The sequence below is a fragment of the Otolemur garnettii genome, unplaced genomic scaffold (assembly GCF_000181295.1).
Source record: "Otolemur garnettii isolate 467f Iridium unplaced genomic scaffold, OtoGar3 scaffold00027, whole genome shotgun sequence".
NCBI classification, from domain to species: domain Eukaryota; kingdom Metazoa; phylum Chordata; class Mammalia; order Primates; family Galagidae; genus Otolemur; species Otolemur garnettii.
Genome location: NW_003852422.1, coordinates 7651877 through 7679663, shown reverse-complemented (window position 1 = coordinate 7679663; position 27787 = coordinate 7651877). Strand labels below are relative to the sequence as shown.

At 37.4% G+C, this 27787-nt stretch overlaps 1 protein-coding gene across 1 annotated transcript in view; it reads right to left on the bottom strand.

The window, feature by feature from the left end:
* The window catches only part of RTTN (rotatin), a 149815-nt gene that overhangs the window by 28616 nt on the left and 93412 nt on the right, over nt 1–27787 (bottom strand). The window contains exons 34-40 of the mRNA XM_003788403.2: nt 25784–25875; nt 17817–17910; nt 15512–15704; nt 13734–13824; nt 10349–10502; nt 7841–7978; nt 2585–2802 (exon numbers count right to left, since the gene is read on the bottom strand). Of these exons, the coding sequence (XP_003788451.1) occupies nt 2585–2802; nt 7841–7978; nt 10349–10502; nt 13734–13824; nt 15512–15704; nt 17817–17910; nt 25784–25875 (980 nt within the window). The remainder of the gene's footprint in view (nt 1–2584; nt 2803–7840; nt 7979–10348; nt 10503–13733; nt 13825–15511; nt 15705–17816; nt 17911–25783; nt 25876–27787) is intronic.

Below are 27787 nucleotides of genomic sequence, written 5' to 3'. Positions count from 1 at the left end.
GACAGAACTTCACACAGACAACACAGACGCACACTGAGACTCTTCACGATAGAACTTCACACAGACAACACAGACGCACACGGAGACTCTCCACGATAGAACTTCACACAGACAACATAGACGCACACCAAGACTCTTCATGATAGAACTTCAGAAGATTAGAGGAAAAGGAAAGATTCTGAGAAGTTCCAAGGAGGGAGAAACCAGCGATCAAATGGCTCAGGAACTTTCTATAGTAACACTAGGAATTAGAGGGAATGGGCGATGCCTTCTGATTTCTGAAGTAAATGATTGCCAACCCGGAACTCTCCCTAGCCAAATTCTAAGTTAGATGTCAGGATAAATGAAGACTTTCAGACATTATACTTCAAAAAGACCTTCCTATGCATATTTTTTTCCTAGAAGTACTGGGAGAAAAGGGTCCACACTAAAAGGAGAGTGTCCATCAGAAGAGAACGACCAGGGGTGGGGGGGGGGGACAGGATGCAGGAAACTGCAGGCAGCACAGGAGGGAAGGTTCCCCAGGAAGAAGGGAATACAGAACCCAGGGTGACAACAGACACCGAGCAGGTGAGAAGGAACTGGGAGAGATTGCTTCCAGAAGAGGAAATGATACAAAGTTCTGACGATCCTGAACATAATCTGAGGTCATTTAGTTCCTGGCAAACAGCACAGAGATTACTAGTGATTCTATGAAAATTTAGACTCTATTTATATAATCACTATTAGTGATTATACAAAAGTCAGCAAGTAAAAGAATACAATAATTACCTCTAAGGAAAACAAAGCTACCTAGGAAAAGAAACATTCTCTGCAAGGTGGCGTCATTGCGTACAGTGTTATCACAGGTCCACACCGTCCAGGCTGCCAGGTCTCTAAGAGGTGTCATGATACACCAGCATTGGAAGACTTAGAAAGGAACCCATTTTGGCCAGGTAAGTGAGTAGGGTACAGAAAGAGCTAAAGTCTCATTTTTGATAGTTGGAACTAAATAGATAATTATGATTCTGTCTCAAAATAAATAATGTCCAAACCTGAATAATCAAGATAAAGGAATATAAGCATGTTATTTAGAGACCTATGAGGGAAACTATAAAATAATTAGCTAAACCAGGGATAAGTGGTCACTTTTGAGAAAATGAGGCAGATGTCTCCTACTTTTATAGAAACTTAGAACGGCTTGTATCTGTAGAATATATATGTGGTAAAACTGATATAAAAGCTAAAAACCAATAACAAGGGCCGGGTACGGTGGCTCACTCCTGTAATCTTAGCACTCTGGGAGGCTGAGGCAGGTGGACTGCCTGAGCTCATGAGTTCAAGACCAGACTGAGTCAGAGTGAGACCCCATCTCTAAAAATAGCCGGGCGCTGTGGTGGGCACCTGTAGTCGCAGCTACTCGGGAGGCTGAGACAAGAGAATAAATAGCTTAAGCCTAAGAGCCTGAGGTTGCTGTGACGCCATGGCACTCTACTGGGGGCAATAAAATGAGACTCTGTTTCAAAACAAAAGCCAGTAACAAAAAAAAAAAAAAGAAATAACCAGGACAAGCCTGTGTTAAATCCACATACTTTTCAACATATACTGAAGCCAAGTCAGAGTAAAGGATTTAATTTCTGTCATTTTTTGTGTAGTACTTATCCCAGACTGGAAAACAGGCTGAGCATTTGTACACAAGCAGGTGGACGTGGCTGAAAGTGTGAGAAGCCTGCAGGCAGGTAGGAAAGCTAAGAGTAAACTCGAGTGACATGACCGTTACTGGACACTGTAAGCATCCAAAACCGAAAGAACAAATCAAGAGGATACAGAGCATGAAATATCTTTCCATCAACTTTCTATAGAAAGAAAGAGAACTCAGTGAAATTTATTTCATTTTATATTCTTCTTAGATTAATCTCTTCTATGTATTAAGTGTTATAGGGTATTCTAGGTCAAGACTTTTTTGCTTTGTTTCCAAAGGTACTTTAATGTAAAGAACAGAGCTTTTAATTGCACTGGAACAAACTGGCAGACAGGAACAACTTTGTGCCTTTGTAAAATGTCGCTGGCTTATTGGGAAGCTGAAGCAAATTCTTTAACACACAGTTCTACTATTTTTCTACCTTTTTTATGACTTTTGTCTACCCCAATGAAAGATAAAATATGGCACATTTGTATAAATCACATGTCACCTAGAATGTATTTTCAAAGAGGTAAATATATTAATTAAATGGCAATATATTTTGAAATCTAACTGCATTCCTGAAATATAGCTATTTCGGTCATGATAAGAAACACTATTTTGATAAACTGTTAGATTTAGATTAGTAATATTTCATTTCAAGTTTTTACATCATATTCATTAAAGAAACTGGTTGGTATCAGGGAGGTGAGACTGGAGATGGTGAAGTTTTGCACTTTTACATTATTAAGTAGCCATAATGAGTATTATTTTTCAAACTCAAATAACTGAAAAAGGTTTTAACAAGACTACGACTGAATGTCAATTCATTTAAACACCAACTTGTTTGAAAACAAACACAATCTTATAACTTAAATTTGTGTAATCCTAAGTAAAATTTTAAGAAAACAAGAAATCACATACCTCAAGAATTACTTTACTAAGCTGTTCCAGAGATTTCTGATTTTCCTGAGTTTTATCAAGAAGTGAAGCCAGTGTTGGGCTGTGACAGGGACTCGTCTTGTCCTTATCCTGGAGATGACTTTTTGCTTCTTCAGTCAGGAGAACAGAAAGGAAGTGCAGGCTGGCAGTGCAGAGGGCAGGGCATGTGGTGGACAAGCCCACGCATTCACAGAGCGCGTCTACGAGAGAGAACCACGTCAGATGTCAGTGCTGGAAAATCTCTCCAAAACTCAACAAGGAAGTGACTCAGACCGATTTGAGTAATTAAGTTTACACTTATTTCTAATGAAGTAAAGCTATCAATAGTTTAAGTTTAATAAGAATAACTCTTGTGTTTAAAAGTAATTCAGGTAGTCCCTTGGTTATGAACAAGACAGGTTCTGTAGGGTTGGTCTAAGTTGAATTTGTATGTAAGTTGGAACAGGTACATTTACCCATTACCCGTAATAGCCTCCACTCATGAATGTGAGTCAGAGATCAGTCGGATGTTTGTAACTCTGGAAATTACCTTAACAGCCTTCAATCACAAGTGTAAGGAGTATGTGAATCGGAAGTTTGTACCTCGGAGACTGCCTGTATTAACATACTAAGTCAAGGAACCTCTTTAGTTTTCATTATATGGGTTTTTTCCTTATATGAAAGAAAAAGTGTGTCTATAAATAAAAATACCCACAGTAAAAGAGGATTATATTTAGATGAGTTTGGGGTCTACTGGGATATACAAAGTCTTGAGAATTTTTAACATTTTAATTTTGGTATCAGTACCAACCTAAACAAAAAAAGTTAAAATTACTATACTCTGCATTGTCTAGATTACCATCTTGTGTGGTTGTTTGTTTTCAAACAAGTTGGTGCCAAACAGTACCTGCAAGCAAGAATTAGTGTGCAGCATTATCATAATATACGAACAAAGATTTTACAGGGGTTCAACAGAACACGAGTGCTTATGAACTAATTTGCAAACAAAACACAGAAAGAAAACAGGCAAGGTCGGGCCCGTAGCACAGTGGTTACAACACCAGCCACATACACTGAGGCTGGCAGGACCAGCTAAACAAAAATGACAACTGCAACAAAAAATGGTCAGGGGTGTTGTGATGGATGCCTATAGTCACAGGTACCTGAGAGGCTGAGGCAAGAGAATTACTTAAGTCCAAGAGTTTGAAGTTGAGCTGTGAGCTGTGAGCTGTGATGCCTCAGCACTCTACTGAGGGTGACATACTGAGACTGTCTCAAAAAAAAAAAAAAAGAAGGCTCAGTGCCAGTAGTACAGCAGTTACGGTGCCAGCCACATACACTGAGGCTGGCGGGTTTGAACTCAGCCTGGGCCAGGCCAGCTAAACAACAATGACAACTGCAACAACAACAACAAAAATAGTCAGGCATTCTGGTGGGTGCCTATAGGCCCAGCTACTTGGGAGGCTGAGGCAAGAACCCATAACATCAAGAAGAGGGGAATATTTCCTGACTCATTCTATGAAGTCAGTATCACTCTGATATCAAATCCAGAAAAGAACACAACAAAAAAGGAAATTACAATCCAGCAGCCCTCGTGAACATAGAAGCAAAAATCCTCAAAATAATATTAGCAAACAGAATCCAACACTACAATCAAGTGGGTTTCATTCCAGGATAAAAGGAAGCTTCAACATATGCAAATCAATAAATGCGATTCACCACATAAACAGAAGTAAAAACAAAGACCTTATGATCATCTCAATAGATGTAGAAAAAACATTTGATAAAATCTAGCACCCCTCCATGGTAAAAAAAAAAAAAACAACAACAAAAAACCCCTTAAAGAACACGTCATAGAAGAAATATACCCCCAAATAATAAAAGTCATATATGGCAAACCCACAGCCAATATCAGACTGAATGGGAAAACGCTGAAAGCATTCTCCCTAAGAACTGGAACAAGACAGGGACACCCACTATCACTCCTACTCAGCACAGTACTGGAAGTCTGACGCAGCGATATCAGGCAAGAGAATGAAATAAATGATCTATATCTTAAAGGAGAAGCTCAAATTATGCCTGTTTGCTGATGATATTATCTTACATCTCCAACCCTCAACGATGCCTCCTAGAAATGACAAAAGAATTCAGTAATGTCTCAGGTTACATAATTATTGTACACAAGTCAGTAGCATAAACTAATAACTATCAAGCTGATAGGCAAGTCAAGAACCCAATGCCATTTTTAATAGCTGCGAAGAAAACAAAATACCTAAGAATAGACCTAGCCCAGGATGGGAAGATCTGTACAGGAGAACTAAAAAAAGCTGAGGAAAGAGATCACAGATGACACAAACCAATGGGAACCACCCTGTACTCACGGAATGGAAGAACCAATATTGATGAAACGTCCATACTAACAAAGTGAGCTACGAATGCAATCCAATCCTATCAAGATACCAATGTTATTTTTCACAGAACTAGGAAAACTAATCCTAAACTTACAACATGAAACCAATAAGGAGCCTGAACAGGTGAAGCAATCCTAAATAAGAAAAGTCTGGAGGCATCACAGGCATCACATTACCTGGCTTCAAATTATACTACAAGGCCATAATAAACACCATGGTACTGGCATAAAAGCAGACACACAGACTAAAGGAACAGAATGGGGAACTCAGTAATAAAACCATATAGCTACAAACACCAATTTTTGACAAAGCAGACAAAAATATACACTGGAAAAAGGACAGACTTTTCAACCAAAGGTACTGGGAAAACTAGATACCCATACGCAAAATGAAAAACTAGATTCCTATCTCTCACCATATACAACAATGAACTCAAGATGGATTAAGGACTCAAATGTAAGACCTGATACCACAAAAATTCTAGAAGAAAATTCAGCAAAAACTCTTCTGGATATTGATTGGGCTTGGCAAAGAATTTATAACTAAGACTCCAAAAAACAAATACAACAATAAGAAAGGTAAACAGGACTTAATTAAACTAAAAAGTTTCCATATAGCAAAGGAAATAATCAACGGAGTAAACAAGCTATAGAATGGGAGAAAATATTCACAAACTATACATCTGACACAGGACTAACATCCAGAATCTACAAAGAACTAAAACAAATCAGCAAGAATTAAAAAACCTCATCAAAAAGTTAGCAAAAGACATGAAGTGATTCTTCCCAAAAGATGATAGACAAATGGCCAAGAAACAGATGAAAAAAAACTCATCACTAATCATTAAGGAAATGTAAATTAAACCCACAGGGAGATACCACCTGACCCTGTTGGAATGGCCATTATTGAAGAGACCAAAACAACAGATGTTTTCATGGATGCAGTGAAAAGGGAACACCTGTACCCTGTGGTGGGCATGCAAGGTAGCATGACAGCTATGGGAAACGGTGTAAAGATTAATCAAAGAAATAAAAACAGACCCACAATTGGACCAGCAATCCAAAGAAAAAGAAGCCATTTCATCAAAAAGATACTTCCACTCAAATGTTCATCACAGCACAAGTCTTGGCTCAGCGCCTGTGGCTCAAGTGGCTAAGGTGCCAGCCACATACACCTGAGCTGGCGGTTCAAATCCAGCCCGGGCCTGCCAAACAACAATGACGGCTGCAACCAAAAAATAGCCAGGCGTTGTGGCAGGTGCCTGTGGTCCCAGCTACTTGGGAGGCAGAGGCAGGAGACTCGCTTGAGCCCAGGAGTTGGAGGTTGCTGTGAGCTGTGATGCCATAGCACTCTACCCAGGGCAACAGCTTGAGGCTCTGTCTCAAAAAAAAAAAAAAGTCAAAAAGATACTTGCACTCAAATGTTCATCACAGCATAAGTCTCAATTAAAAAGTTAAGGAATCAGCCTAAGTCCCCATCTGTTCATGAGTGGATATGGAAAATCTGGAGGAGATATGTATACTGTATATATCATGGAGTAATATTCAGCAACTTGGACGGTACTGGAGATTATCCTAAGTGAAGTCTCTCAGGAATGAAAAAACAGAAACCACAGGTTCTCCCTTCTATGCAAGAGCCAAACAATGGGTCTATTTGACCATAAAAGGAACATTGGAGAGTGAGGAAAGGGAAGGGTGGAAGGTGAGGCATCAGAAATTACTTATCAGGAGCATATGTGATTCTGGTGACGGCTACACAAAAAGCCTGGACTTCACGATTATACAGTTCATCCATGCAACAAAAACAAGCGTGCCCTCCTAAATACATTGAAATTTAAAAAAAAAATTATATCCCATTTAAGTTTAGAGAATGACCAAATAATTAAATAAATGTTAAAAAGCTAGTCAGTGGAATTATTGGGTAACTTGGAAACTTAAAATAACTATTTTGAACATATTTTAAAAGGTTATGGAAAAGGAAACATAAATTTTAGTTATAAACATAAAAGAGGTTTTGTTCTATGCTACAATTTAGGAGATTTTATTAAAATGAAAGACTAGTTATTTAAAAATAATCATTTATTTTAATAGGCAATTATTGTATGGAAAGCACTTTATAAAAATAATTATACTGTACTTTTGGCATTTCTATGCTGTCAAAAAATCCTGATATCTTTTTTTTTTTTTTTGACAGAGTCTCACTATGTCACCCTTGGTAGAGTGATGTTGCGTCACAGCTCACAGCAACCTCAAACTCTTGAGCTTAAGTGATTCTCTTGCTTCAGCCTCCCAAGTAGCTGGGACTACAGGCGCCTGCCATGACGCTCGGCTGTTTTTTGTTGCAGTTGTTTTTAGCTGGCCCAGGCCGGGTTAGACCTGCCACCCTCGGTGTATATGGCTGGCGCTGTAACCACTGTGCTACAGGTGCAGGCCAAAATCCTGATGTCTTAAGGCAAGATATATTTATTATAACTTTCCATGTTATCATGTATATAAGATTTTATACATGCAGATTTACCTACATACAGTACACATGTCAGAAAAGAGACTGGTTTCTATATCAGCACAAGAAAATCTATCTCATTGTTTTATTATCATATGGACCTGTATATAACCACAGGCTTTTCTTGTTTTTATGGTGTCCTAAAAATGTGCTTCAATTTTTCAAAAATGCATTTTTGGGGGGTTCCAGAACACTGCAAATTCCTCAGTGCAAGCATCTTAGTATTTCTTTTATATGCCATGCCATAATTTCTTTATTTTTAATAATTTACATACCTAGTCAAGATAATGATTATCTTAATTTCTATTAGCAGAAAGAGCCCAAGCCTACAAGACTATCTTCTTACCAATCGCGACCACCCAGTGCTTGGCCAGAGCTGTGGTAATGAACGGAAGGGAGACGGGACCAGCTTTCCTCAGGAGTGCAGCCAGGAGGTTAAATAAATGTGTCCATGTGTGATAAAAAGCTGATGTTAACTCTGTATCTATAAAATTAATCAAAACATTTCAAGTGGTAAATACAAAGAAGAAAAAGAACCTTTCAAATATAAAATTCAGAGACACTTCATTATACTTAAAATAAGAGGTTTGTACTTGTCTAATGAAGATAAATGTAATTCGACATTATCCAAAATTTATTTCAATTAACTTCTCTTTCCCATTGCTTCTTAAAGATATCTTTCCTCCACTCTCCTACACACAAATACACATTTGTAAAATCTCCTGTTATTAAAGCATGCTCAACAGCAATCAAAAAGGCGTAACTTCAGGACCATATATTGGGCATATTATAAAAACATGAAATTGTTTGTTCTACTTGTGTAAAAGTAAGTTCCTCTTGTTTTCTTTATCCCCTCCAGCTTTGTATAAGGCTGAAAAGTAAAATATAATATACCAAGGTCAAAGCCAAAAGAATTTATTTGAAGAATCAAGAGAGTATTACTCAAAGAAAACTAATACAAAAAAGAATTCTACAGTTTTGCCTATGGCTAAGAATGTAACAATTAACTTAGAGCAGGACACGTTTTCGCATCTGTGTACTCGGGTAAATGGAAGCTTGAGCGCAGTGGCCACCTGAGGGCTCTCTCTGACCTCGACATCCGCAGTCTTTGCGCTCTGACGTCAAATAAAGGAATTGAGGACCTTCCATCTTTGTATTTTCTTAGCACCCATGAGGTATTTGAAAACATCAATGTCCAGGGAGTTTGAGTTTTGAGTGCAGCAATCCTTGGTGCTTCTCAAACCTTCTGTCCTGGCTTTCTGGAGTCCCTGTGGACTACATTTCCTCATTGCTATCCCCACAGAATTTTACTTCCACAGATATACTATACGTCTGCTTATATAGATCTGTACCTTATATATAAAAGGACTAAGTATGAAGCTTACTCTTTTATTCAATGCAGGCTTAAAAACAGCCAAAATAAAACATTTAAGTTTAAATAAAGTTAAATCTAAAATTAAAGCACTATTAACATTAAATTTAACTTCTTACATATACCTGTACTTGCTGAATAATCTTTATTATTTATATACACTATAACGTACTACATAAAAATTAGCATTTATATTAGACATAATAGCAATGTAATCATATTTTAATAAAATCATTCAAAATTGTTATTTTCCCAGGAAAAATTTTAAAACTTAATTTTTCAAAAAATACTCTTAATGAACTTTAACCTTTCACTAGATATGAGAAAACAATTTTTAACTTAACCAGCTACTAAATGTACATTTAGACTTTGTTGACATGTTTCTTTCAGCACTTGATGTAATTAATAATGGATTATATTTTTATTTAATAATAAAATATACACTATTTTTATTTAACATTCAAAGCTCAAGTCACACATAAAAATAAGAGGTTCAATAAAAAGCATCCACAGGCAGCCAACAGCACCTGCAATGCACAAATCCCCTTTCACCACGTGACTTTCAGGTCAAGCAATAGATCCAAAGTCATCGCCTGCAGCCCTGTATCCTCCAGCTGAGTAGCACTGACCCTGCACAGGTTGTGTGTATCTTCCATGAACCCAACACTAGTACTTCTCAAGGAATACCCAGGAAAATCCAATTAAATACGGTACTAATACAATTTTATCCAGTAGAGTTGGGCTTTGTGGGCCCACAAACCATCATAATTTTAAAGAATTTTTTTGCTTCTCTCCCTCTCCAAAGAATCAATGTTTGACTGGTATGAGGGCAAGGAAGGTATCACCTGAATGAAACTGTACAGTATAACCTAATAAGCTGCCACGTACAGAATTTCCAAGGAATTACTGCTCTTAGCATTGAGATAAATTTAATGCCAATGAGATACTGAGCACTGGTGCTGCTGGGTTATCATAACATACTTCACGGTCCAGACCTAAAACCAAGTAAATCAATAATTCAAAGGACTAAGTGCAAATGAATTAAAAAGCAAAAAGAAATACCAAGTGATCCATTACTTCATTATGAAGCATTATTTAAATATTGAAAAAAAATTTTAGTTTCCAACAATTGAATTGTACATGTTATTGCAAATGCCACATCAGGTCATTCGGCCTTAGCCATAGTTTATAAGGATAATTAATACCCTTAGAAATACCCAGAACTCACTTTCTAACATGACACAGGAGCTTTGCCCTCATTTAACTGACAGCACAAGGACAGTCCTTTATTACACTACACACTTTCTCAAGTGGTCTCCTAGGACCACTTAAAGCATCCCAACGATAAACACATTATCAAAGACTTTCAAGCACTGGCCCAAAACAACTCAAAAGTGATCTTAAAGTGATTACCTGTAACAGAGTAAAATTTTCTTCTCAATAGTATTTACTTACATCTTAAACATTAAAAATAAAGCTTACCTAATAAATCTTTGGTGCATATGATGAGAACACCAATGACATTAGTGATAAGAGGTTTCAGAAGCTCGTCCTGAATCACCAGGTCAAGATCTACCAATAAGCAGGACTGCAGAAGCCTGGACAAAGAGGACAGGTACTCCAGGAGGAAGGAAACCTGCGTGAAAGGGGAGAAGGTAAACGAAATACATCATAGGAAAAGCCCATCTCAGTAATTCAGTATTTTACTTTTTAAGATAAGTTAACAAAAACTAGTGAGATATTAATCATTTTTAAAGATCTGAAATTAACACATAGCAGCCAAAGCATTATTTCTTTCAAGTTATGAACATGTCATTAACAGCCACATTCGTGCTGTCAGCTCTAACACCAAACACAGCAGCAGTGCAAAGCCTAACTTTGAATTCCACTTTAAGTCTTCATATTTTTCAAGTACCTAAGTTGTGCAATCAATATTCTGGAAGAAGCGGGAAAGTGAATTATTAAGCCATAAAGTTTACAGTTTGTAAACAAAGATTACAAAAACATTTTTCAAAGTGCACAAGGGGGGAGGAGCTAGTCTAATAGCCTAATTATAGTTCCAAACAAAATGCAAATACTTTCCATTTGCACCCTCAGCATAAAAATACTACTGTTAATCCTAACAGAAAAAATTGAATCTTCTCCAATATTAGTGACCAAACTATCTCTGGAATTTGCCTGATAATTATATAAGTATTAATTGGCAGAAGTACTTTTCAGGAAAATAATCCTCTAGATACGTAACAATTTAAGAATAAGTGGCCATGTCTTATTTATCTACTATCTTCAGGCCAAGAGATAGTCCCTGTAAGTGAACTTTACAAGGGAAATGTGAAGTCAGTCTCTCCGTACACACACAGACACACACACACACACACACACCCACCCACACCCCCACAGTCTCTCTCTCTTCCTCTTGCCTTATTTTGAGATGCTAAGATTGTAATTATGAGTCTGGAGCTGTTTTGCATTTGTGGAGGGGTGTGTGGCTCTGAGTTAAACACTCTCAGATTATTCTAAAATAGTTCTTCTAGGGCAGTGCCTGTGGCTCAAGGAGCAGGGCGCCGGCTCCATATGCCAGGGTTCAAACCTGGCCCTGGCCAAAAACTGCAAAAATAAATAAATGAAATCTTCTGTTCTGCTTCTCCTGATGATTATGTCCCCCCTTTATGTAACCTGCTTCCTTACTTTATATAAAAGTATAGGTGGCTCTAAGCATCACAAATTCCTCACATTGTGAAATTTAATTTGTGTAGAGCTGGGAAGTCCTTTTCGGGATTCCACAGTCCCTTTACCTTCTATTACTGAAATGATAGCAAGTGTGACCTCTGAATGTATGAAGTGTCATCGTGACCAAATGATGAGAGTCAACATGGGGAGAGAGGGAGAGAAAAGCTGAATTGTTAAAGGATTCTTTTGTATATTTGTCATATTTGAGATTAAATATTAGTATAATAGTTCATACAGTAACTCTGTGCCTGACACTCTTCAAAAACTATACCAATCAACCAGCCGTAAACCTACCTGAGCCTTCAGCTGACTGTCACCCCCTGGCCAGAGCTCTGCTCAAGACGCCCCTGCTAAAGTCTCTGCCCACATGTCACCTTCAAGAGGCCTTTTCTGACCGCTCCAACTGAAAATGGGACTGTCTTCCCTTCCTGGCACACTCTGTTACCTGTCCTCATTTATATTTTTCCGTACCCTTTGTCACTATCTGATAAAATACTTTACACTTTATTACTTGTTTACTGCCTGTCTCCTGAACCTGGGATGTGGACTCAATGTAGGCAGGGATGTTCCTTTGCTTTGTTCAGGGTGTCATCGCTGGCACCTACAACAGAATCTCATAGAGTAGAGGCTCAAATATTTTCCAGAATAAGTGAATAATCTCATATAAACATCAATATCCAAAAAGCACTTAATCTACATCAGGGCAGGTGGTGTAGTGGTTAAGAGTGTGGGCTCTGGAACCAGCCTGCAGGGTTGGAAGCCAGCTCTGCTCCTTATTATGTGAGAGACTTTGGACAGTTACTTCTCTGGGCCTCTGTCACTTCTTTTAAAAAATGATGACTGATACTACTAATACTTCATATGATTATTACGAAAATAGATATATACATCGACACAAGTGTCCACTGACATTCGTTACTGCTGTTAGACATTCACTGCATAAGAGTTGCATAAGTGCCTGCTACGGGACAGGCACTGCGTGGGACACCCAGGGGACAATGGCCTTCGTGGAGCTGTGTACCCCTCTGTCCTCACTATCCCCTTAGATTTTGCTGGCCTCCTTGCTGTTTCCTGGATAGACCAAGCATACTCCAATCTCAGGGCCTTGCTATGTCCCCAGGCTGAGCTTTCTCATTCACTTTAGGTCACATGTCACTATTTGCAAGGTCCTCTCTGACCACCCCCAAGTGGGACAGCCCTCTACCCTGCTCACTCTGACGTCACCTCCTGTCCCCTGCTTTAGTTTTCCTTCTGAGATGTCTGTCATTCAGGCACCTGTGGATTTGCTCATTATCTGTTACAACTTGCGGGGGAGGATCTTTGTTTTATTCACTTAGGGAAGAGCCTGGTATATAGTAGGTATGCAATGAAGATTTGATGAATGGACAGTGGGAAATGGACAGTTCATTATCCAGTGAAAACACTGCACTGGGACAAGTACTTCTGAGATCCTGGGTACAGTGTTCCCAAACCTCGTAATAGGGGTCTGACCTAATAAAACAACTCAAATAATACATCTCAGAACCAGTGATATTGATCAAGCTGACCTTTGATTCATCATCCCACATTCACAAATTTGATTTTGAAATAAAACTTCTATTAGCTACAATTACATCAAGAGTTGTTAAGCATCCTTTACATATGGACTGTAGCTACAGCAAGAACCTAAAAATACCGAATACCTGAGAGAACAAAAATAGACTTATTCTTATGGGTTTTGAAAATACACGTAACTTAGTCACCAAGTATTTAACAACTTTAACTTAGGTAAAATAACAGACATAACAGAGATAGCCTGGAATCACAGAAGAGGAAAGGGGGCTACACCAATGTCCCCCTTTTTAAAGTGGTCCACAAAGAGATCTGGACACTTAAACATTTGCAGCTACTGTAAGACAGAGTCAGGAAGAGAATCTGTCTTCAAACACCACTTCTCTTTTCTACCATCTAAACATATCTCACATTAAAATTTTAACTAACCTATTTCAAATAACCTCATCATACTATGTATATATAGAGAGATTTTCATCCTTTCCTATGGTTAGGAATTCTCCTCAGTAGCATTTATGTGTTTGGAATTTAAAGTAAGCAAACCCCCAAACAGACATCAGGCCAGAGACACATCTGAGACGCTTACCTGAGCCTGAGTGTGCTCAGCGGGAGGTGATGAAGGCAGTGGGGTCTTGAGTTCCTGGACACATATCTGGATGAGGGCAGCATCTGTGATGCTGGGAAAGACAAAAAAAGAAAACTCTCTGGGTGACTGGCATCCTTCTCAGTAGCGATTAATAAATCAGAACCTGAGGTTTGAAAGTAACCTGGAACACAATCCAAGAGAAAGGACTTTTGTAAGTAAGGTCAAGGTTTATAAAAATATAGCCTACAATATTTTAAATTATATTCCAAGCTACTTTCAAATAGGAAAATATCTTATCAAATAAAGGTGAGAAGCAAACAGTTATTAAAAAATAACCTGAGGAACCCTTACCCAAAGTATAATAAAATATAGACCATTCAGAAGGAAAGCAAACAAGGTAACAATGGTTGCTATTTTCCTAATCACAATAGCAAAAATATGGGCTGGGAAATATTAATTAATATTAATTTCTAAACATTCATATTTAGAAAGTAAAAAACAAAGTAAAACAAATAGGAGTTTTGTTTCTAAGTTAGAAATGAAAAACAGGTATGGAAATATGATGAGCCTTGGCCATAAAAGGTGCTTTCATGCCTCTGCGCCTTCGATGACACATCAGACTCCTGGCTGACCCCTAAAGAATATTCCAGAACTCCATTTCTGTCATCTGAAGGCAAGAGCGTGCAGGAAGGATGCATGTTGGTTGCCAATCAACCAACCATTACTTTTCCAATCCTAGTAGATATTATGGTACAAAAATGACAAATATCAAAACCAGAACAAATTCATACTTCATTGCTTATTATAAATGCTAAAGAAGTAATCCAATTGAATGAAGTAAAACAAAGAATGCTTCGTTTTTTAGTGTACAGTTTTAGAGATTTCTTAATATTCCAGAAAAGGAAGATACCAAGATTTGGGAAGAGAAAGAAGCCATTTCAGACAGTGAGTATCAAAGGTAAAAAGACACAAGAACAAATGCATGTGAATATGTGGTTAAAAGAAGGTGTGTAGACTCGACTAGAACAAACTGGACTTTAGGAGGAAAAGAGAAGTAACACCAAGGGGAGAGTCCCAGATATCCTCACTTCTAATCCTCACACTAACCCCATTAAGTAGGCATCAGGGACACTTCACAGATCAAAGGAATTTTCCCAACACTGCAAGTTACTGAGTGAATTCAACCTTAGGTCAGCCTTAATTCAGCACCTAGTCTGTTTTACTATATTAAAAATTCAGAAAAAATTAACCAGAAGCTCATTAATATAAGTGAGTTATAAAAATTTCAAGAATCAAATCATGATTTCTCTAAATTTTGGCAGAATACTTTCTTATGAAAAGTTTAGTTTCCCATAACAAAATAAGGGCAAGTGGATTTAAACAATAATTTTTTAGCCCAGTGATATTCTTCTGACATAACCACTAGAAAGATGAATCCCCAGACTCCTTCACATCCATTAAGAATAAAGGGACTGTGCTGTATACCTTAAGTGTGCTGGAGGACAAATTACAGCTTAGAACCCCTGAATTCTAAAATTCAGGATTTTTTTAAGCTTCATAGTTAAGATAAAAAACTAACACAAGTGTTTTAAAAGACCTAAAATAGAAACTGTCAAGACAATTCTGACAAAGGCAAAATCTTGGCAGCGAGTAAGCCTAAAAAAGAATAAGGATCTACTTGATAGATTCCCATAAACATGGAATCTTACAAGTCATGAATACAGTCTTTGTAAAGTCATCTCTACTACTATGTCTCCTTGGAAGTATTTATCTCTTACCTACAGAGAAGCTTTATAAGATGGGCTTGTCGAATAGCATTTGCAGTGTCTCGTGGAGAAATCGCCAAGAGGTTTTCTAAGAGGCTGCACAGGGCGGAGAGAAGAGGTGGAGTGACGCAAGCACAGGGCTTGGGCAGGGGAGCGGAGAGGGACGAGTCACGAGGAGGCTGTGGCAGTGGAGTTTCATGCTGACCTATTATTGAAAAGAAGCATAAAAATTACTTTATTTACCTTATGGCTGTGTGCAATATTTACAAGTTCTTAGAGTCAGAAAAAAGCTCAAAGATGGATAACTAGGAAGTTCTTCTAACTGCTCAGCTGATCTTAACCTTGAGCCCACAGAGCCAACAGCTCCTACTATTCCTGACTTCCACCCTCCGCCATATGGTCAGATGTGTGTGCATGTGTGTGTACATATGTGTGCATGCGTGTGTGTGTATGTCTTGAGAGAAGAACCAAGTCAGGAGGGGCAGAGATAGCCTAAAGATTTAGACATTAAGAAAAAATAGATGGTTCATATTTCTTTTTATGAAACTCCAGGGCCCATAATTGTTGCCAAATTCAAAATACTTACAGATTTTGGGAAGGCAGTAAGGTCCATGCACCCTACATTAGCTGATATCTCCACTAACCTCGGAGCATTTCCTCCCTTCCTGGCATGGCAAGATGCTCTGGGTTCATTTACTTATTTGCCCAGTCTTACAAACGCATAAAGTAGCTTCAGAATTGCTAACTAATACTACTATAAAAAATAAAACTAGTAATAGAGTTCCACCCTTATTTAAATTTTCTTTGCCTTTAGTCTGAAGAATTACATCCTAAGAATGTTTAAGAGCTCCTCACTCACATCAGTGTTATTCATGCAAAATGCTGCCAAATAAATGTGTATTCCATGTTGTTTTTCTCCATTTTTGTTGATTTTATTTTTCTTTTTGGCAAGTCAAACATTTATGTTTATAAAAGTCAAACTAGGCTCGGCGCCTGTAGCTCAACCGGCTAAGGCGCCAGCCACGTACACCTAAGGTGGCAGGTTCGAATCCCCAGCCCGGACCCGCCAAACAACAATGACAGCCGCAACCAAAAAAAAAAAAAAAAAAAATAGCCGGGCGTTGTGGCGGGCGCCTGTAGTCCCAGCTACTTGGGAGGCGGAGGCAAGAGACTCGCTTGAGCCCAGGAGTTGGAGGTTGCTGTGAGCTGTAATGCCACGGCACTCTACCCAGGGGGACAGCTTGAGGCTCTGTCTCAAAAAAAATAAAAAAAATAAAAAAAAAAAATAAAAGTCAAACTAGAAAAGCAGGCACATGCAGGGAAGAGCCACTGCCCTCCAGTCCAGTCACCCTGTTCCCACCCTCTCAGAACTCCTGCCTCCCACTCATCCTCACGACGACTCTCCTGTAGTTTTCTTTCTGCACAAATGAGGACCTAAGTGGGTTGGTTTGTTTATGACAGGGTCTCACTCTGTCGCCCGGACTTGAGTGCAGCGGCCTCACCATAGGTCACTGCTACCTCAGACTTCTGTGCTTAACTGATTTCTTCCTCCTCGTCCTCCTAAGCAGCTGTAACTACAGGCAGCCACCACCATACCCAGCTAATTTTTTCTATTCTTTTGTAGAGATGCAGGTCTCACTCTTAGGCTGGTCTCAAACTCCTAGCCTCAAGCAAAGTGCTAAGATTACAGGCATGAGCCACTGCACCCAGGCCCCAAATGTATTTTTTTATTTCACTTTCTTTCATACACAAAAAAGTAGAAACAATTCAATGACATAAACTACAAATACGCTTTTTCTCTTTGCTTTCTTCACCTGACAATATTTCTGAAAAGTTATTCCATATCAGTTTGAAGATAACCTGCTTCTTTTTAACAGCCCTACAGTTCTCCACCGTGTAGAAGTTTACTGACAACCACTCTCCTCCCACTTGCAGGAATTTGGGTTGTTTCCAGGACTTTACAATATAAACCATGCTGCATTAAACAGTCATGTACTGGTACAGTGTACTTTTTATATTGTTGGTGATGAATCAAAGGAAAATTCCTAGAAGAGTAATTGTTGAATTAAAGGTACATACATTTATAATTTTGTTAGATATTGCCAAATTCCCTTCTGAAGGAGTTACAATTTGCATTCCCTCTAATAATATAAAAAGTGCTTGTTTTTCACATCCTTGCCAACAGAATGTATCGCCAATACTTCTTAATTGTTGGCAATGCAGTAGACAAGAAAAAGTTCCTCAGAGTAGTTATTGATTTGTACTTAGCCAAAGATAAGGGCTACTTCTACGATCGAAAGTCTTCCTAAAAGGATACCTTGAGCCACAAACTGGTCATCTGAAGATTCAGGTAAAAACACTGTTGATGGCACAAGCGGTTGAAAGTCATCACTCTCCAGTGAAGGTGTCACCTGTGCATCAGAGAAAATTACTCATTGATATTACAGCATGGAAAATGAAACATAAGAACATACACACAAGACATCCTTAACAAGGTTTACAACAAAATTATACTACTTAAGGTTAATACAGAACATCATATATCTTGTGAGTTATAGCAGTATTTGAATGGCTTCTTCAGTTTCTTATAGGAACGATTACAGTGTACATCAATCAGTAACCCAAAGGAGCAAAGTTTTGATTTGAAGCCCATTTAGGATCTTAAGATTGCTATAAGGCTACTCGCTCATTGCCCAAATGCTAAAAGGTTAAGATATTTTGCATTTTTAAATTCATAATAAAAGAGATTTTCTTAATGTTTCAAATGGCATATGCAAATTTTAATAGTGCCTATAAAAAATTAGCAGAAGTATTAAAAGATTTTTTTTTCTACCTCACCTTATATCAATGAAAAACTTTTCAAAATGTCAATATGCTGACACTGTTTCAGAATACATTTTGCATTTTATTCCAGACTACTAGAGAGGACATGTTTTATTTACGCGTTCGGCTTTCTGTACAGATTAATAGTTATAAGTGTGCCCTTCACTCAGACAGTGTGCTCTACCCACAGCCAGAGAGAATACAACATTTTAAACAACACTCAACATGACAGAAATTCTGCAGAAAGCAAATACAATTTCACTAACAGGTTTATAGGTGAGCAGACTGTTTGGCCTCCTAAAATTAAAAAAGCCCAGGCTGATGTATTTGGAACCTTCTCTGGGGAGGTCAGAGGACTGTTTTGTTCCGTGGTTTCCTCCTCTGAGGCAGCATGGAGACAGCCAGTGCGCCAACACAGCAGGAGGCATCAACAGAAGTTATGCATCACTGCTTCAGAGTCAGGTGCTGCAGCAGTCAGCAGGTTAGTATGCTGACCGAGTCTATAATCTAACACTCACGGCAGGGTAGCTTAGACTTAATATGATTAAACGAGAGCAGGATCTAAGATGATTTTCATTTGCAGTTTCTAACATTAAAGAAAATATAAATTTGGAGAAATTGATAGAAATGAAATTAATATACAGTTTAAATCCCCGTTTCAAATTAATGACCTTTCACCACATAAAGCGAACAGTGACAACACCAAGGACTAAGTGAGAGGAAGTGGCAGTCAAGAATGTAAGCTAAGCACACACAGCCCAGTGTAAACCTAGAAAAAGTGCACTCACTATAAACCAGCATTAGATGCTTTCTTTTATGTAGTATCAGAACAGACAATAGGTTAAAATAACCTAATATTTATTTTTTAAAATACATTTGTTTACAATTGGCAATGAGAGGAATGAAAAAAAATGTTCCCCATCAACAGACACCAAGATAACTTTTATTAGAGTTCTGTGAGCAATACAATTGTACACCAAAACTATGCAGAAGCTAATCCATCTGGCCTCTGCCATGAACTCCTTCAGTTATATAAAGTGTATTAATTCATTTTATTCTTTCAAATGACAAAGACTCAAAAAATCCTTATTATTGATAAAAACAGAGGTAGGTACCTGGTTTGCCATTTGAGCATTTAGTGTGGGAAAGTAAGTCCGTAAGGACCCGCTAAACACTCGGCTCATCAGAAGAAAGTAAAGTTGTGACATGTGATCAAAGGTCAGGTGTTAATAAAAGCTGTGATTTTCCTCCGTACAGTCCAGGAAAGGATCTTAGAAAAGACGCTTTCAGATACTTCTTATTAGTTGTATTATGATTTACCCAACGTAGTGGAGAAAACAAAATGCTTATATGGTGCATCACAAGAATGGAGAAGCAAGAATCCAGTGTACTCAATTCTAATATGAAAGCAGCAGATGATCTGATACAAGGTGGGGGGTAGGGGAATGAGGGAGGGGAGTGGGGAGATGGGAGGAAGGAGAGGGGAGCGGGGGGGGGAGGGAGGGGATGGGGTTCATGGTGTAGGGCACACCTCTTAGGGGTTGGACACAATTATAAGAGGGACTTTATCTAACAAATGCAATCAGTATAACCTAATTCTTTGTACCCTCGATGAATCCCAAACAATAAAAACAAATTGATTTTGGGTGATTTATATATCACTAGCCTTCATATTTTTAAATTTTGCTATGTTATCATATTCTATTTAATAAGGATTAAACTGAATTGCTCTAGTTCTCTGCTGAAATCCTTACTTGTTTAGAAATAATCTCCCATAGATTTGATTATATTTAATAATATACATCAATACGTAAATATATTGCTTTTTCACCTTGAAATTCAAGTAATAACTAGAAAACTCTGGCACTAATGTATCTACTGGAATGTGCAGTATGAACTTACAAAGTTATAGGTAGAAAAAGCTTCATTTAGCCCAGGTCCTTATTTAAAGATAAGAACCACAAGTTAAGCATTCTGTCCAAGTAGGTATTTAATCAGGATTCTCAGCCCTGGGTGCATTCAGGACAACACAAATCCATTTGAGTCACAGGAAGTCCTCAGTCGCCCTCTAGAAAGCTGGCTGGCCCTGGTCCAGAGGATGGGCTTTGTTCTCCCTGTTTGAAGAAGTCCTCAGTCGCCCTCTAGAGAGCTGGCTGGCCCTGGTCGAGAGGATGGGCTTCATCTCCCTGTTTGTCCTGTGTGTTCATGTGGAGAAACTTGAGCTAGCCTAAGACTTCTGGCCCCTCCCAGGTGGAGGAGGGGCAGCTGGTTTAGTTTAGGAGCAAACAGAGCATGTTCTGCCACCCCCTCCCATCACAGAGTAAGAAGCAAGCCCCAAGGGGGAGGCCTAGTGCTGTCCTCTAGTAACAGTGGGTCTAATTATTTTATCTGTCACTTTCTCAATTCATTAAAGTGGCCTAAGTGCAAGTCAATCTGCTTGCTTTTGCACCTGCCACATGCCACCTTCAATTTATATTCCCTTGATAAGATAAAGAAGGTATCTCTGAATTCAAGTATACCTAAATAAAATATCTGTGCTGAAGTCTATCTACTTCTAGCCTTACCTCACTGATGATACGAAGGCAATAAAAGCTTGTTAGAGCAAATAGACTGATGCTACCTACAGCCACTGTTCTGAAACAGACTCAAATTAGCATAAAGTAGGTTGCCAGGGAATAAGGGTGGGGGAGAGGGGGGAGATGTCGGCCAAAGGGTACAGTCTCTCAGATAAGGTAAGTTCTGGGGAGCTAACACACAGCATGGTGAAGATAGTTAATATTGTACGGTATACTTGGGATTTGCTAAGAGATTAGATCTTCAGCGTTCTTATCACATACAAAAAAGGTAACTCTGATGACGTGATATATGTGTTAACTAACGATTTCACAATGTATATTTATATCAAAATCATGTTGTATACCTTAAATATATATAATTTTGTTTGTCAGCAAATATTCACTTGTCAATAAAGCTGTGGGAAATAAAAAATAAAGGTCAAATTTTGCTTATAAATACTGAAAAAGTGTTTGCTTCAATGTGTTTGTATACAGATTTGATAACTAAAGAAAATTTCTATATTATGCTTTGGTGTAAAATAAGCTGCTCCAATTAAGAAAGTCCCTTTGAAACAGCTGAAAATAGAAAAGTCATTTACCATATCAAAGCAGAATTAGAGTAGGAAAAAAACAGATGATTTCTATCATATAAGCAAAACGTATGAATGTTCTGCCTTACAGAAACAAAATATTTCACTGGACCATTTAAATCTTTCTGAAAGTCAATTTAGCAATTGAATATTTTGTCTATCAAAATTATTTTATAATACTTTTCATCCTCTTTTATTAAAAGCCGTATTGGTGCCTAAATACATTTAATTTAGAAAAGTACAAAGGGCTCAGTGCCCGTAGCTTGAAGTTTAGGGTGCTGGCTACATACCCCAGGGGCTGGTGGTTTGAACCCAGCCCAGGCGTGCTAAAAAACAATGACAATAACAACAACAAAAATAATAATGGCCAGGCATTGTGGAGGGCATCTGTAGTCCCAGCTACTTGAGAGGCTGAGACAAGAGAATGTCTTAAGCCCAAGAGTTTGAGGTGGCTGTGAGCTGTGACACCACGGCACTCTACCCAGGGTGACATAGTGAGACTCTGTCTCAAAAAAAAAAAGTACAAAGGAAGAAAATGAAGATTTGTGGTATGAAAAAATACAGTAAAAATCTACTCACTTATGAAAAACATGGCAAAATATAAAGTGTGAAAAGTTCTAAGGGACTCTAGACACCACGTGTTCAACTTTATAAACAATACCTTTCTCTACATGCCCAAGAGCAGTAAAGCCTTGACACACTTCTCAATTTGTATCATTAGTTGTAACCAAATTATAACAAATTTAAATCCCTTCAATTGTTAGAGATTCATGTTTCAAATGCATTATGTATAAAATAAAAACACAAGAAAGCTCAGAAAAATATCACTCATGGAAAGAGCCGAAGATGAGGGCAGATCCTGCACATCTAACTAGATAACCACCATTACAGACGGACCAACTCATGACACAGTCCTGGTCTGTTCCTAGGCCATACTGTGTGCAATTTAAGGCATGAATTTCACAGAGCCTGTCCGGTGCTACCTGCTATTAGGTTTGTGACTTTGAGCCAAATGCTCAAATTCTCTAAGACACTGGTTCTTCATATTTAAAAAGGGTGCTACTCTCAAAATGATGTGAATTAAACAGTTTAATCCATTGCCATCCTGACTTAATTAACATCAGTAGCAGCAGCAGCACACAGCAAACTCGAGGATGTAGTTACCTGAGGGCTAAAGTCAGAAAGTCAGCTCTCTCCAGACATTGAGGTTTATTATATAAGAGGATCAAGTTATTGCCAAAATTACGAAAATATATTTTAGTACAAATACAAAATAAGATCCAGTTCTATTTCAATTTTAGTCACCTGCTTAACAAAATTACTAATATCTTGTTTAAAATATTTTTGTTAGTTTTTGAAATGATTGTACTTGATAGTAATGACTATAACTCTATAGTAATTTAGCTCACAAAACTTCAAAATATTCCAAAGTGAGTACAAAACACAGAGAACAACAATACAGTAGAACTCTACAGAGGTGGTCAACATAAGGAACTGGGCCTGTGTACTGATTCTACATGAGGTGTGTGCCAGTCTATGAAAATCTGGTCAAGTGAAGGAGGTGGTCAGTGTGGGGAAGTGGTCAGCCATGCAGGGTCTGCTGTACGTCAGTCTCTTTCTCTCTCCACCATCATGCAAACTGCCATCACTCATGAAGACCCATGAGTATCTCTTGAAAGGTTTCAACGAAAATCATCTTTAAATTTGCGCTTCAGAAAATTTGAAAGAATTTCATACTTCACAAAGAAAATCTCAAAAGAAAAGGAATCACATTTCCCACATACTTTGACAATTGATAAAACAGATTTTAAAATGCAGGCATCATTCTGCTTCAGAATGGCAGAAAAGACCAAGTTTTGGTCACACAGCTGTTGGCTACACACTGGACGCACTAGGTATGAACACTTATCCACCTTGGATACTTTGAGAAATATAAAGGTGGTTTCAGGAGGAAAACAACAACAACTGGCTTCTCCATTCTGGAAGGAGAGATGATGGAGTTGGGGTGGAAGCCGTTTCTGAGGGGCCTTTACAAGGACAATGCCCCAAGGTAAGGGCAACACTCTGCTTACTCTGTAGTTTATAAAGCATTCAGGTCTCAGGCCTTACAAAGCTTGCCAAAACACTGAACTAATTTTCATTAGATAATAGCATTAAAGTCCCTAACTTGGCATTAACAGCCCAAAGTGGATAATGACTCAGCAACAGTACACTAGATGATGGGATCCAAATAAAAAATGGTGCTTTCTTTAGAGAAACAAAATGAACAAACAAACCCTATAAAAAATTGCATCTTTTCTCAATTCTGCGAGATAAACAAAACAAATACATAAATAAGCAGATAAGCTGATTAACAAGATTTACATCCACTCAACGTATCCCTTAATACAGAATTTCAACATTAACTGTATTTGAAACAATATTAGCGGATCTAAGAACTGACAGCTTTGGTTTAGAGTACAACTGGCCTAAGGACTAACTCCTGCACGCTTTGCCCTGTTGGGACAAAGACACACAGTAGCTTAAGCCTGTGAAGGAAAACAGGACAACTACTAGAAGTAAGGTAATTGAACTATTTCTGTGAATAAAAGTCACCAATTCTAAAACTTCTGTTTGGAACCTCTCAAAAAATGAAAGAGAAAGTGGATTCTACAAACTCTAACAGAAAATACTCGTCTTTAGAAAAAACAACATGAAATAAATCTTACATAATACTATGTATCAAAATTCTTTTTTAAAAAACTTACGATTTCATTGATATATATTTCCTAAGTCTGTGTGACATCCAAACACAAATAAATTCAAGAGCTTCACATTAATGGAAGTGCTTCTATTTTAGTAATTGTAATAAATACTATATTTCCAAAATTTCTTTAAAAAACTAGTATTCTAAACCATAACATTTATATATTAAGTTTTATATATGTAAAATAAACAAATGCTTGATTGGCTTTTGCTTGTTGTACCTAAGTTGTATTTATCTTATACCAGAAGACCTAAGTGTTATCTACAAAATAGCCAAGATAACTGAAAGTTCATTAGAGCACAGTGACTTTTTACTGAGTACCTATTATAAGAAAAGAAGTGAAGAATTCTTGGCCAGACTAACCCCCTTTTAAAAACAGAATAACCAAAGAAGATTTACTTTTAAGCACATATCAATGCTGCCCTTCTGTGAACTAAATAACCAGTTAACACAACTCACTTCTGCATGTAATCTTATTATGTCTTTTGTTGAGACAAAGATACGCACTATCTCTGCCTTAGAAAGGAAAGCATGACATCTAGTGGAAGTGGGGTAATTATCCTATTTGTTCACACAAAGGTCCAATCTAGCATTAAACACAAATACTTCTCTTTTGAATCTAGAAAAGAAAAAATGACTCTTAAAACTATAGCAAAAAGTACCAGTCTTTTGGAAAACTATAGGAGACAATCCAATACCATCTTTAAATTACAATGTCTGTAGAGTTATTTATTGTTTGAATATTATGTTTGCTACTGGAAGCAAGAGCATCAAACCTTTGCCTTTCTAATAGGTTCTACAACATGGCAATTATTCCAAAAACACTTTAAAATTCAAAGTAGTGTTTTCCAGTTGAGAATAAACAATTTGTAAAAACACTTGTAAGGAACTGAAAATTAGTTTATCAGTCATCATTTAGAAATACTTAGTGTCTCATTATTTAGAAATACTTAGCATCTCAAACTTTTTGAGAACAAAGCAATTTATTCACAAATGAACAAGGCAGGCAGGCGGAGGGGGACACGTGAACTTCAGGAACATAGATAATCAAGACAAGTGTCTATTTGATGCAAGTATTTAGAAACGTGTTTAAAATCAGCAAAATCAAACTGGAGTCATCTCAATGGATCAGTGGTCTTCCTATTGCCACACTCTTGCATTTTCAATCATATAGAATTTGTCTTCTTTTACTATTACTGATAAACATTTGGACACTTTTATATTATCAAAAGAGGGAGGAAAGAAGTTGGAAACTCTCAACTAAAAGGATATTCAACGTAGCTATAATGCAGCAAAGCAAACCCTATTCCAACTCTGCCAGTGATAACACTACTAGTCACCAAGCTGTTTAAGTTCCGAGTGACAAGCTCAGACTAAAAAGGCAAAATGGTTTCCACAATGTATGGCTGACGTATAAGCTAAATACAATAACTTAATATGAACTAAATTTCACATGGATAGCACTTCAAATAAATCAGATTGCTATAATCATAATGCCTATCTCTCCATTAAGCAAGTTCAAAATTTTTGGAGATTCAAAATGAAGCACTTAGGCACTCTATGCAAGTACCGTTGTTTCTGAGGTGGAGAGAGAACTTGGATCTCGATCTTGACTGGACATCCTAGAAGGAACCTGCCAGAACTTGAATGAGTCATCTAAACCTGTAACAAAAAGAAAACTGTTAACACAGATACTCTCCCGTGTACTAATGAAAAGAATACTCAATATAGGAAACCAATCAAAAACTAAGGAAAAAAATACTTTAACTGATCTGGCTTCTGAGATAGACTATTATTTTAAAAAAAGAACAAGAACTAAGGCAACAAGTTTTTTAATGTGTGTAAGAATCACTGAGAGCAGGTCTATTTTTAGATCCCCAAGTGATCTCCAAAAATCTTTCCAAAAGGAACATACTAGTTTGCATAGACTTGCCATTCAATCCTTCAATTCCTCTACTAGGTATGTATCCAGAAGACCAAAAATCACTTTATAACAAAGATATCTGCACCATAATTTTTATTGCAACCCAATTCATAATTGCTAAGTCATGGAAGAAGCCCAAGAGCTCACCAACCCATGAATGGATTAATAAATTATGGTATATGTATACCATGAAATATTATGCAGCCTTAAAGAAAGATGGAGACTTTACCTCTTACATGTTTACATGGATGGAGCTGGAACATATTCTTCTCAGCAAAGTATCTCAAGAATGGATGAAAAAGTATCCAATGTACTCAGCCCTACTATGAAACCAATTTATAGCTTTCATATGAAAGCTATAGCCCAAGAAGAAGGGGAAAGAGGAGAGGGAGGGGAGGGGAAGGGGGAAGGGGGGTGGAGGGAGGGTAATTGGTGGGAACATAACTATTGTGCATCTTACAAGGGTACATTTTAAATTTATTAAGTGTAGAATATAAATGTCTTAACACAATAACTAAGACAATGTGGTGAAGGCTATGTTAACCAATTTGATGAAAATATTTCAAATGGTATATAAAACCAGCACACTGTACCCCATGATTGCATTAATGTACACAGCCATGATTTAATAAAAAGAAAAAAAAAATCACTGAGAGCTTGTTAAAGCAGTTTCCAAAGCCCTAGTCCCAGAGATTCCCATGCCCTGCGTCAGAGTGGGGGCCACGAATACGCATTTCTAGCAAGCTCATGGAAAACACAACTGCTGTTGGTTCAAGGGTCATGTTTTGAGTAACTGATGCAGAGAAACCCAAACAAGTAAGTCATTTTCCTAATAGAAGCATTTATTTAAAATGTGCAAACCTCTTCTGAATACTTCCAAAAAGTGAACAGAGAAACAAATTATTAATTTCACATTTAATTACTTGAGTGTAAAAAAAATCTTCATGTCTACAAATAATTCCTAAAGGGCTCAGAAAAAAATATGGACAGATAACATATATAAATACATTTATGCACACATATGTAGGGTAAGAAATTAACAGCAAATATTAAGATTTGGGAATTTTTCGTACCATTCCTGAACCTTTTCTATAAATGTGGAATTATGTCAAGATTCTTAACAATTACTTTAAAAAATTAATTCAAAAATATAAGCTATTTCTATTATAGAAAGTCCCCAGCTTTACAAATTAGCTGAATTTGCATGTAAGTTGGAAGAGGTATATTTACTTATTTATTACCAATAATTACCTCTATTTGTACTTGTGAGTCATATGTCAGAAGTTTGTTAACTCAGAGGTGGCCTATGTTAACCTATTATGATATAAAAATTATTTGTACCTGCTAAGATCTCATGCTTATCAAGTCTAAGCGACTCTAAAAGTAGAAGTTAAAAGGATTTTAGAAAAGTATTTTGAAAAATGAGTAATACCAAAAATAAACATCTTTTTGGCACATTAGCAAAATGAATTAGAAAACTTAGCGGGTACAGATCTTATTCATAAGACTGGTGAAAATAACTGTAGATTGCCTATAAACAGAAATTTCAAAAAAGTTTAAGACATTAATGGAAACAAAAGAACTATAAAGCTCTACTGAAGGACATAAAATAACTTATAAAACATTAATAAGATGTCAAAAAACAGTTTC